This window comes from Schizosaccharomyces japonicus (assembly GCF_000149845.2).
Source record: "Schizosaccharomyces japonicus yFS275 unplaced genomic scaffold supercont5.1, whole genome shotgun sequence".
NCBI classification, from domain to species: Eukaryota; Fungi; Ascomycota; class Schizosaccharomycetes; order Schizosaccharomycetales; family Schizosaccharomycetaceae; genus Schizosaccharomyces; species Schizosaccharomyces japonicus.
The window spans coordinates 480,925-491,675 of record NW_011627860.1 but is presented as its reverse complement, the minus strand read 5'-3'; the positions used below and the strand labels follow the sequence as shown (position 1 = coordinate 491,675).

The following is a 10,751-nucleotide window of genomic DNA, read 5'->3' as shown; positions in this document are numbered from 1 at the left end:
TACTATGTTTCCTATCGCTGCTACTAATTGAATTCGTGGTGCGCGTTCGTTTTCTGCGGCAACTCGGAGACACTTTCGTCTCCTTTAGCCGGCGTTCCGGACAACTCCCGTCGCATGTAGATCATGACATCATATACGAAGATCCTCCGCATTTTAACAATCCATATTTTCCCACTCGGTAGTTTAATTTCCTTTATGCAGGCTCCTGCTCCACCAGAATTTGAGTATTTGCCTCGGTAACAACACCACCACCATAAACGGTAGCTTGACCTCTGCAAACCATTGCTTTGCTGAAAGCCGATATTTGTCGCTCGTTAAAACGTGAACCTGACCATTTATCGTTGTACAAAGTTGTAACGCATGCATCTATGCAGGAAGAACCATCAACGGATCATTATTTGCGAAAGAGTGGAGTAAATATCGCCCATGCGAAGACGGAAGGGCCGGACGCGGTGTTTAGAGCGTCTCCTGCATTCAGAGCATCTTCATACGACGCGTTTGGGGACGTTCACGGAGTACAGAACTCGGCAATCGCTGAGTCTTTAGGTAGTGTGTCGCCTGGTGATCTTTCAAGCCGAGGAGCTTGTCCGTTTACGTCGGTTGACGTGCCTACGGAAGCGGATCTAGAGCTCAGCAGTCGTTTGAGTAATTATCTTTCTGTTGATGAGTCACCGGAGCATTCCTCACCATCAGCTCGTAAGGCTAGCAAGTCGTTGCGTCTGTTTGAACCCTCGACCACGTCTAGACGGGAAAGCAAGGATCGACATAGCAATCCCCAGTCTGAAAAATCACATAATCGTCATGACAAACGCAACGGGTCAGATCGTCTTCGACGATCCTCCCTTTCCAAAAACACGGGTTCTGCGTTAACGACGGGCGGACCCGCGGAGACGTCGAAGACAACAACAGCCACTTATATTCCGCATCACCCTTCGTCTTCTGCGCTTCTTCTCCATCCGGCAGTCCCCTCCACACCCGTTTCTAGTCGACATTTGCGAACCCTTCCTCATGATGATGACCTTCATGACACCAAAGAGCATCCCCCGTCTCACCAAACTCGCCGCTCCTCTATTTCATCTGCCTCTTCCGCCTCCTCCTATTCCGTTTCCTCTTCAGCCGTCACCTCTGCGTCTACGTCGTTTGACAACGAGAATCCTTTTTTTAACTGGGATGAAGATTTCCCCATAACCGTTCAACTCGAACCATTTAAGCATCAGGTTGGTGGTCATACTGCCTTTTTTCGCTTTTCTAAGCGAGCCGTATGCAAACCATTAACTCGGAATGAGAACTCATTTTACGAAACCATCGAACAACGATACCCGGCCCTGCTTCCTTTCATTCCCCGGTACATTGGTGTGCTCAATGTCACGCATACATTCACAGATACGGAAGAAGCCAATGCTGAGCAAGGCGCTGCACAAGCACGAGGCAGAGCGTCTGATGCTACTAATTCAAATCAGAGTGATGAGGTTAAACGGATTGTATCGCACCGTTCATTCGATTACATTCCAGAGGTGAGTGTTGAACAGAATCGACATATATTTCCTGAGTGGATGTTTCACCATCATCATCATCATCATTGCTGTAGTGATTCAAGTGAAGGGGATCATTCGCCGTCTGTGGGTTATCATAAATCTTCGTCCATGTCTGGACTCGACTCTGGAAGCGAACGACCTTTTACGGATTCGCAAATGGAAAAGCAAAGAAATTGGGGTACTACTGTTATTAATCGAAAGCTCAGGGAGCAAGTTTTACGTGAAGTGTTTGCTCCCAGACGTACACGGAGAAATGGAAACTCAGATTGTCGTTGTCGACGCTGTCACCATCATCGCCATGTACGCCCTCCTGTGTACCGCGAACAAACAATATCTGTGGGAAGCCAAAACCACGAAGTTCATCGGAAGAACAGGATTGAAAGTGAGGAAATGAACATGCCATTACCAAAATTGTCATCAAGTGTTGGTCGTAATGCAACATCTATACCAATGGAAGAAACGGATGAAGAGACGGGTGGCCTGTCTGATTCTCATGCACATACTCGATGCCGTCGATACTCTTCTGATGCTGTATGGGAGGATCAGGACGCCGATGATTATCCTTCTTTATCTGAGCGCGTGGCACAATTGCCTTCGTACCGACGTAGTTCCAAGCAAGAGGCGCCCGTGATTACAGACGATCAAGACACAATGTTTGACATGGATACTGAGACTGTTTACGGTGGGGATGTTCCTCCTCCGCTTGAGTCGCCGAAGCTTCCTCAAGAACCTATTGCGTCCAAACAATTGAGTGTCCCCGAGAGTCTGGAACATAAAGTGGCACCTACAAAAGCCAAACCAATTCACCCATCGTCATCGTTGGCCGCTGATGAGTCGGCGCAGGTACATGCGCAGACGAAACGAACTCAGATCGAACGTTACATTGTCATTGAGGATTTGACTAGTGGAATGAAGCGTCCTTGTGTACTTGATTTAAAGATGGGCACACGTCAGTACGGCATTATGGCGAATGAAAAGAAACGTGCTTCACAGAGCAAGAAGTGTGCTATGACTACTTCTAGGGAACTCGGAGTTCGGATATGTGGAATGCAAGTTTGGCATAGGCAAGCTGGCTCGTATACTTTTGAGGATAAATACGCTGGTCGTGACATAAAAGCAGGAGAAGAATTTCAACAGGCGCTCATGCGATTCTTAGGAAAAGGTGAATCAGACGAAGGAAATGAAAACGTTCAAGTCCACCACATTCCAGTTATCTTACGTAAACTCAGAGAATTGGAACGTATCATTCGTTCGTTGAAGGGATCTCGGCTATATGCAAGTTCCTTGCTCTTCATTTACGACGGTGAACCACCAAACGAGTCTTCTGACGATGATGAGCATAGAGTTCGTGAAATTGATATCCGAATTGTCGATTTTGCAAATTGTGTATTTGCTGAGGATAAGGAAGCACTTGCTAAAGCAACATGTCCTCCACAGCATAGAACTGCACACGATCGTGGTTATGTTCGCGGTTTGAGAACATTGCGCTTGTACTTTCAAAAGTAAGTTATTTTCTATCTTTTATACTTTTACTAACTTTTTCTTCAGAATTTGGCGTCAAGAAATGGAACACAGCATTTACGAGCACGGCCATGGTGCAGAATTTAGTCATGACAGTTTTGATGAATGTTTCGATGTATTTCCTGAAGGTCTGGATGATTCTCAGGATAGTGAAGTTTCCATTTAACAGCGCAAACTTATCTATTGCTTTTTTTCCCTTTGCTGCTGATGTGCTTTTGGAATTGGTCTTCTCAAAAAACGTGTTTGAGTTTGGCAAGCTTAATCGGCTTACGTTCGGTTTTGTCTCATATAGCTCTCTTTCCTTTTCGCTCTTTCTTTTCCTCTCTTTCTCTCTTTCATCCCTTCATTAAAAATACAGTTGATGGTCTAGTTGTTATTATCTTCGGGTCCGACAAATCTCTAGAAACCTTTTGTTCGTCGTTTTCTCTTTTTGGGTTGGGAATTGTGCTTTTATATTCATAGTCATTTCCCAAGAACTCTATCTACTTCATTTACCTAATCGTAGACATTAATATAGCTTTCACGATGGTATTTAATTGTTCACATATTCATTGTAGTCCATTCATAATTTCTTCTTCCTCGTAGATAGTGATACTGAGTTTTGAGTCTTGACTAAACCTCCACGTACCCATTTGTATGCATTCTAACAATTTTCGCATTGTACGAAGGGAAATAGCCAAGAATCCACCCGAGAATCGTCATGGAGATGATGAATTGTTGGATTCTGAGTCCAGTAGCTCACAAAATCGGACAAAGCATAAACGGGGCATGTCCAAAAGATTCCAGCAGCAAGAGCTCGAAGGTTCGCGATAAGACAATTGTGCGACTGTTACTGACATAATGAAGGACTAATCAATGATATTGAGGATGAATGGAAAGATTTATTTAAGGAAAATGTATGAGTATACTTAAACAGAAAATCGTCTAACAATCAACAACAGTATAATCCATTGAGCACGGCATTGGAGTTGTTGGACAAAAGTTCCTTTGGAAGAGGCTATGAGAACTTCATTGAAACTTATGATAAAGTCAAATCTGCTTTGCAAAGGATTTCTTCTGAGAATAAGGAAGACTTTATGCAAAATGTAACTGCTTATGGAAGAATTATGGACCGACTGAATGTCACAACCTCCAAAGTATTGAATTTGAAAGCCTCCCTGAAGTCGGCGCAATCAAGTATTGATAATATAACAGGGAGCAGTGAACTTCTACAACTCCTGTCTCGAAGTGCACAGCTGAACATCATTATTGAGACTCTTCAGTCAGTCCACAGCGCCTTTCAGTCGAGACAAAACATTGAAACTCTTATAAAGCAGAAGAAGTATTATGAAGCAAGTCAGCTGCTTGTCAAGACTTCACAGACATTGTCGGAAAAAAGCTTCGAAGGAATTAGCTCAGTTGACGGTTTAAGAAGTCAGATTAGTGCTATGGAGTCGTCGTTTTTTGAAACGCTTGTCGATGAACTTACGAGAATTGTTTTTCTTAGGTCTGATACTACATATTCGTTGGAAACACCGAAGGATAGTCCCATTAGTAAGTTTTTTTCTCTGCCTTCCAAATGCTAACCTCACAATTACAGCTACAAATCCTTTCTTTCTGCGTGAGTTTTTGGACAGTATCAATAAGGAACCATCAATTCGGCAGGTAAATAAGCTAAAAAAGATTGCAGAAATTCTACAAGAACCGGTAAGAAGTGATGCGTTTGTCATAGCGTACTAATATTTTTAGTTGGATAAAGATAGATATAAAGAACACGGTACAGATAGCTTTCGTGATCTGCGCATGGTCTTGGAGTCCCTCAATAACCTGAACAAACTGCGAGACGCATTAGCTGTGCTTAAGCAAAGAACTCCAGCAGAGGTCTATTATCTTGTTGATTGCGTTGTAAAGCACGCTGATACTACTTACTCGGCCGGTTTTAACTGTGATATTCCTACTGCCACACAATCCATATTTGATGCTATGTTTGATAGCAAAAACGAGCAGCAGAGTAAGATATTCGAAAGGTTCTTTCATTTATTTTCATTAAAGCTCGATACACTTGTATTTCATTACAGGTTGATTGGTGACTATCTTACTCGTCTCGTCGGTACTGATTCTATGGGTGTATCTCGATATGAATTTTCCTATTCTCCCTTGTGGGATGCATTAAAAAATGAACTGGGTCTATTGTTAAAGGATTATCTCATTACGCCAGTTGAGTATAGCTACTCGAAACAATCGAAGGCTGCAGCGAGTGATTCAACAATACATACCAATTATGAGTTTGATCAGAACAAGAGTTTCTTTAGCTCGGTTAATGGATGCCTGCCTCAAAAAGATGATAAATCATTTGCGGCTGAATTGACGAAGATAGTTAAGGACTTTTCTTTGATTAACGTTGGAAAATCGAACTCAAATACCTCAACCACTGATTTGAATCTGTATGTAAACCAGCAAGGTTCCATGAAATTCGCTACCAACCATAAAATTATTGCTTATCCTTCTATCTTTGATGCCCCCATTGTGTTAATGTCTGTTGTTTCACTTCTTACAAACTTTCGCTACATACTCGACGGAGTATCGAATGTTCCTCAAGGGGCATACGTTCGTGTCATTTCGGCCTTTCTCAAAGATACATTCCTTCCACATTTTACCGATATCATTTTCTCCTATTTTGATGACATTATGAATGACCCGGATGCCTTCAAGGTTCATCCTGACTGGATAAAATTTCATGACTATCCTATATACAAAGGCTTTGTTTCAACTTTACAATTCGTTGAAAGTCTTACGAACTCATTTCCTGTTATGGCTTCTAACCTGGTGGAATACTACGAGATTTTGCTAAAAGTTCTGCGAAAACTTGAGTCAAAAGCAGTTCGTTTTGTGAACGAGCTTTGCGTAACTACTTTATTGAAGAAGTATAAGTTTACGAAGAATATTTCGGACTTAGGTACTGAAACTGCTCGTTTGAAGACTGTTGGCAATGAGAAGCTATTCAATTCATTCAGTAGTCTCTGGAACAGTCCTGATCAACCTGAATCAGAGTGGACAGAATTGTACTTAACGGAACGAAAAGGTTCCCTGTTTTACGGAAGAAATGAAGAGGATATAGAAAACTTGCCAAAGTCTATCATTTCAAGGGATTCAAGTGTAGCTTCGCAAATAGCTTATCTTTACAATTCCTTGATATGGTTTAACAAAAAGTGTTTCTACCAATTTCATGCTAATAAAACGGAAAAGGAAAACACTTCTGAGAACAACATACAATATGGACGTCCACTTTTTGTGATGCGGGTATTGGACTATGATAATCCACAACATAAGAGTTTGATTGGGTATGTGTCCTTGCGTACTAATACGTTTTATTTTTTTTCTAACCAACAGTGACTATGAAACTGTCATAAGATCTTACAGAGATCTCTCTTATCAATGCCTTCTGTTATTGCGGATGGAAATTAGACTCCTATATTTTAACACCTTAGTCCAAATTGTCAAAGTACCAAATTTCATTCTTGAATACAAAGGCCGGCCTGATGACGTGGTTATTGAATTGGATTCAACAATTATTTCCGTAAATTTTGAAATTGAACGAAGCTTACCAGAACGAGAAAGAGCGTACGTTTACATTATTCGATTTTCGTTTACTAACGCTATTAGTATGATTTGGAAGGGACTTGACTTCATTGTGGATCATCAAATGTATGAGATATTCCGAAGCCTTAAAAGTATGAATCGTGGTGCTTGCTTACAAACGCTTCGAAACTTGGCTGTTATGGTTCAGACTCTAAAGATTGTGAACGACAATCCAGATGCAGTTGGGTTGATGCGGTCAATTCGTGCTTTCGGTGTTTATAGACTTGGTCTTAAGAAGGTCACAGAGTTCTTTGCTTCAAAACCTACTGCATCGAATTATGAGGATGTTAAGCACATGGTGTCCATATTTTATCGCAAGATGCTCAATGAAGCTCAAGCTCAAGAACGTGATGATCTCGTAAGACAATATACGAGGAAAGAAGCTGCTTATAATGCTGAAATTGACCGGATTGCAAAGGCCGCATCTATCGAAACCCATCTAGTCAAGAGCAATGAATCTACCCCTAAGCCTAGAAAGTGATCAATTTATTGACCCGACGTCGAATGAGAACAAAGTGAATTTCTATTATAGTATTAAGGATAAATGAACAGGAAATACGAACCGTAAAAAATAAATTTACATTAAACAGAAATGACAAAACCCACTGAGTGTTTCTCAAAGTTGTATGAGAATGATATCTGATACGCCAAAGGCTCTTCCACAAATTGGGCACCGCCGTTGGCGTGTTTCAATACGCTTTTGAATGCACTCGGCGCAGAACCCATGACCACAGAGCGAGATTACCCTGTTCTTCCACCGCTCAAAATTACATACAGAACACTTACACATTGCTCGATATGTTTGCAGAGCCTCTGTAGAAGGCGCAGTTCCACGTTCATTTAGCTGTTTTTTTAATCTCTCGTGGGTTTTGAGCGATGTTTCATTTTGCTGAACTTGATGGGACAAGTCATTAAATTGTTTGCGAGTATCGTTAAGCTCGCTTTTTTTATTGTTGTAAAACTGGCGTAACTGAGAGAGAACAGATTCTGCTGTCTTTCCCACTTTTTCATCACGTCGCTTTTTCAACTTGCTTTTCATAAAGGTTGAAGCTAATTGGATTCGCTCTTCCACGAGAAAAACGAGCTTTTTCTCTGTTTCCATAACGTCGACAATCCGATTTTTATGATTTTCCACAGATTTTTCAAAAAGATCATTACTTCGTTTGTAAAGATCACGAAGATTTTTCACATTTGATAATAGTCCATCTCTTGACTTCATAGTATCAAAGTATTTTTGATCAGCTTTGGTCTTCTCCAAATTGTATTTCAATAACAACTCATCTTTTCGTTTTGATATTTTTGAATTCACCTGCTGGTGGGCAACGCGAAATGCTTTTTCCGTAAACGAAACCTCGCTAAGTAGTGCCTCAGACTGTTTCTGAAGATAAAGCAGAGAAGAATTGTCAGAACCCACGGATGGTACATTCGGTTTTAAATCCAAACGAGACTTCAATTCTTCAATTTTTTTAGCCAGTTGCTCAGCTTGTTCAATTTTGTTTTGAACACTTACAGCCCGTAATTCATCAGCACTACGCGCCTTTTCATTTGCTTCACGTAACTGAACCGTTGTTTGTTCAATCCGATGCATGTCGGATTGTGAGTTCGCCATTTGAGATTCAAATTCGGAAATAACGCGAGCCATTTCCTCGGTGAAAAACCCTTGTGAGGCTTTAATATTTTGAAACATAGATTCACATCTTGTAGCTTCCTCCGCATAAATCCGCCGTAGAAATGCAGAATACTCAGAAACACTTGTTAAAGAGGTCTCGACATCCACAAATGCCAAACTGTTCTCATATTGCTTCTGGCTCAGAGAAAGAAGAGCTGAATTAGCTGTAACAGTATCCTCTTCTGTCGATTTAAGAAGTGATTGTAAGCGAGAAATAACAGACTCCCGTGAGGAGAACACTACATTCTGTTCATCACGTAATCGCTGTAGCTCTCTTGCATCCTCATCGGCGCATTTTTGTTTATTAGATGTTTCGTTCTGGGATGTCTCAACCTGTTCTTCATTGGTGTCCTTCGGGTTAGTATCTTGAGGATGCTTAAGAACAGCCTCAGTAATGCAGCGTAGAGTATAACTACAATTCCGGTCTTCGTTCCTTCTGAGGTTCACGTAGTCAGTCTCAATGTCATTGAGACGCGCAATTGCATCGTCAATGGATTGCGATGTAGCTTCATTCGCAGCAGTTATGTGTGCTATTTTCTCTGCCAGACCATTATCCTCAACCTCAATCTGGTCGGGTAAGGAAGCCGCGCCTAGAAGATTCAGATTTTCAGTTACGAAATCAAGCAGGGCAACTTTATCATTGGCGAAAATGGTTTCGAAAGACGCAAAAGGCATATGGGTAGTTAGGGCAGTCATGGAACGGTCCAATTGTTTATTTGGAAACGGTCGTCCTCGTAAACGGAAGCAATGTTCTATAAATCTCGGCCACCAAAGAAAACAACACATCAGCTGCGTCATTTTTTGTGTAAATACGTCTAGTGATATTGAGTACTCATTTGTCAGACGATCATACTCACGCCGTGCCTCCTTCACTCTGACCAGCAGAGCTGACTTGGGCACATTAATGAGTTCATTTTGTTGTGTTGATTCGGCAAAAACGACACGTTTTTTTGATATCGATTCGTCAAGTTCGGTTGTAAGCCGCTTCTCTACCATTGCAAGCTCGAAACAATTGATGAAACGAACGAAAACAGGAATTTGCAGGTAAAACCGCAAAATCCGGGTTCTCCGACTCGTTTAAAAAATTTCTCAAACAAACAAATGTCTGGGAGTTCGATAGAAGTCCTAATTGTAGCAAATTACGATGATTTGTACAATTTTGTGTGTCTTGAATATCGGTGTTCTGAGTACTCGGTGGAACAGCTTCGTGTTACAGATAAAAAAGTTGTATAGTGTTATCACATGCTCGCTAAGTTTCGCAACTCAAAATAAACTTTGAAGGCGGCCTCGGTTAAATAGCGTTAATGAGACGCTTGTGAGTTTTTTGCAAAAAATGGTTCCCTTCAAAGCAAAAGTGTAAGACATGTCGACTCAAATTTTGGAAGATAAAAATCCGGCTCAAGCAGAGGAGAAGAAAGAAGAGGTGAAGGGAACCGAGTCGACGGAAGCGACTGCAGAAGCAGCTCCTGCAAAGCGAAAACGCCGTGAGATTCGTGCCGAAAAATTGAGAAATGAAAAACGTCAAAAGGCATTGGCCATTGCGGATGAGCAAAGAAGAAAACGAGTCAGTATCGAGTTTGTGACGCTGAAGAAACTCTCCAAACTTAAGTCTTCGTCAGAGAAAATTAAAGTTAAAGATAAAAAGGAACGCTTGGTAATTGACGACGGAAGCCAGTATGGAGACAGCAAAAACGCACTGTTAGTATATCATTTAGCTTGTGGTACCGGTGCCAAGTTCACAGAAAAGTTGTTTGACGGTATTTCTGAGTTATATAAGGCACAAAATCCAGTGGACATGGAAAGGAAATTCGTTTTCGGATCAACATACGAAAGCAACAAAGGAAGACTTGTTAAGACGAAGGACACCGTCAACACGTTGGGCTATAGCACATTCATCGAAACGTTTAGTCCCCTATTTCGATTTGCCAGTGGTATTATTCACAACCACATACCCGAGTTTCATGAGACCATGCTTAAACTTAAGCTTGCACCAAAACAAGATCGTTTTGGTGCCTTTCCCAATTTAGCTTTGGTCCCATTGAAAGAAGGACATATTAATCTTGGCGAGGACCCCATAAAGTACGGGTATGCTGTTTTAATTTTTGCGGGTGACTTTGATGAAGATGTATTGCAACTTCCTAACATAAACGGTGTAATTCGGCTTCACGGTGGCTCCATGGTTGTGCTGCGTGCGGGTTTACTGCAGCAATACTTCCAAACGAGCAAGAAAGAGCAATCTGAGAACAAATTCTGTGCAGTTTTGTTCGCCTCTCAACGGCTTTGGAAGCATGTCGACAATGAAGACGTGACTAAAAAATGGTAGTAGTGTTTTGACAATACCAAAAATATATATGTATCTTGTGAGTGCCGCAGTGATCTGTTTCTTGCTCAACTCAGAATTGCTTTAT

General features: G+C 41.4%; 4 protein-coding genes across 4 annotated transcripts; 3 read left to right on the top strand and 1 right to left on the bottom strand.

Moving 5' to 3' along the window:
* Positions 1–189: 189 nt before the first annotated feature.
* SJAG_02321 (inositol polyphosphate kinase) lies at positions 190–3,654 on the top strand. Its single transcript, XM_002173494.2, has 2 exons — positions 190–3,037; positions 3,084–3,654. Exons 1-2 carry the CDS (start codon positions 369–371, stop codon positions 3,220–3,222), a joined length of 2,808 nt encoding a protein of 935 aa, XP_002173530.1. The 5' UTR covers positions 190–368; the 3' UTR covers positions 3,223–3,654.
* SJAG_02320 (exocyst complex subunit Sec8) lies at positions 3,628–7,961 on the top strand. Its single transcript, XM_002173493.2, has 7 exons — positions 3,628–3,858; positions 3,903–3,952; positions 3,998–4,589; positions 4,636–4,742; positions 4,785–6,376; positions 6,426–6,656; positions 6,699–7,961. The coding sequence occupies exons 1-7, from the start codon at positions 3,693–3,695 to the stop codon at positions 7,153–7,155; spliced, it is 3,195 nt and encodes a 1,064-aa protein (XP_002173529.1). The 5' UTR covers positions 3,628–3,692; the 3' UTR covers positions 7,156–7,961.
* SJAG_02319 (ubiquitin-protein ligase E3 Brl2) lies at positions 7,291–9,339 on the bottom strand (the record flags this gene model as incomplete). Its single annotated transcript, XM_002173492.1, has 1 exon — positions 7,291–9,339. The coding sequence occupies one exon, from the start codon at positions 9,337–9,339 to the stop codon at positions 7,291–7,293; it is 2,049 nt and encodes a 682-aa protein (XP_002173528.1).
* A 340-nt stretch (positions 9,340–9,679) lies between these two features.
* Positions 9,680–10,738, top strand: SJAG_02318 (calnexin independence factor Cif1). The gene has a single exon (XM_002173491.2). It carries the CDS (start codon positions 9,707–9,709, stop codon positions 10,664–10,666), a length of 960 nt encoding a protein of 319 aa, XP_002173527.1. The 5' UTR covers positions 9,680–9,706; the 3' UTR covers positions 10,667–10,738.
* The last annotated feature ends 13 nt before the right edge of the window (positions 10,739–10,751 follow it).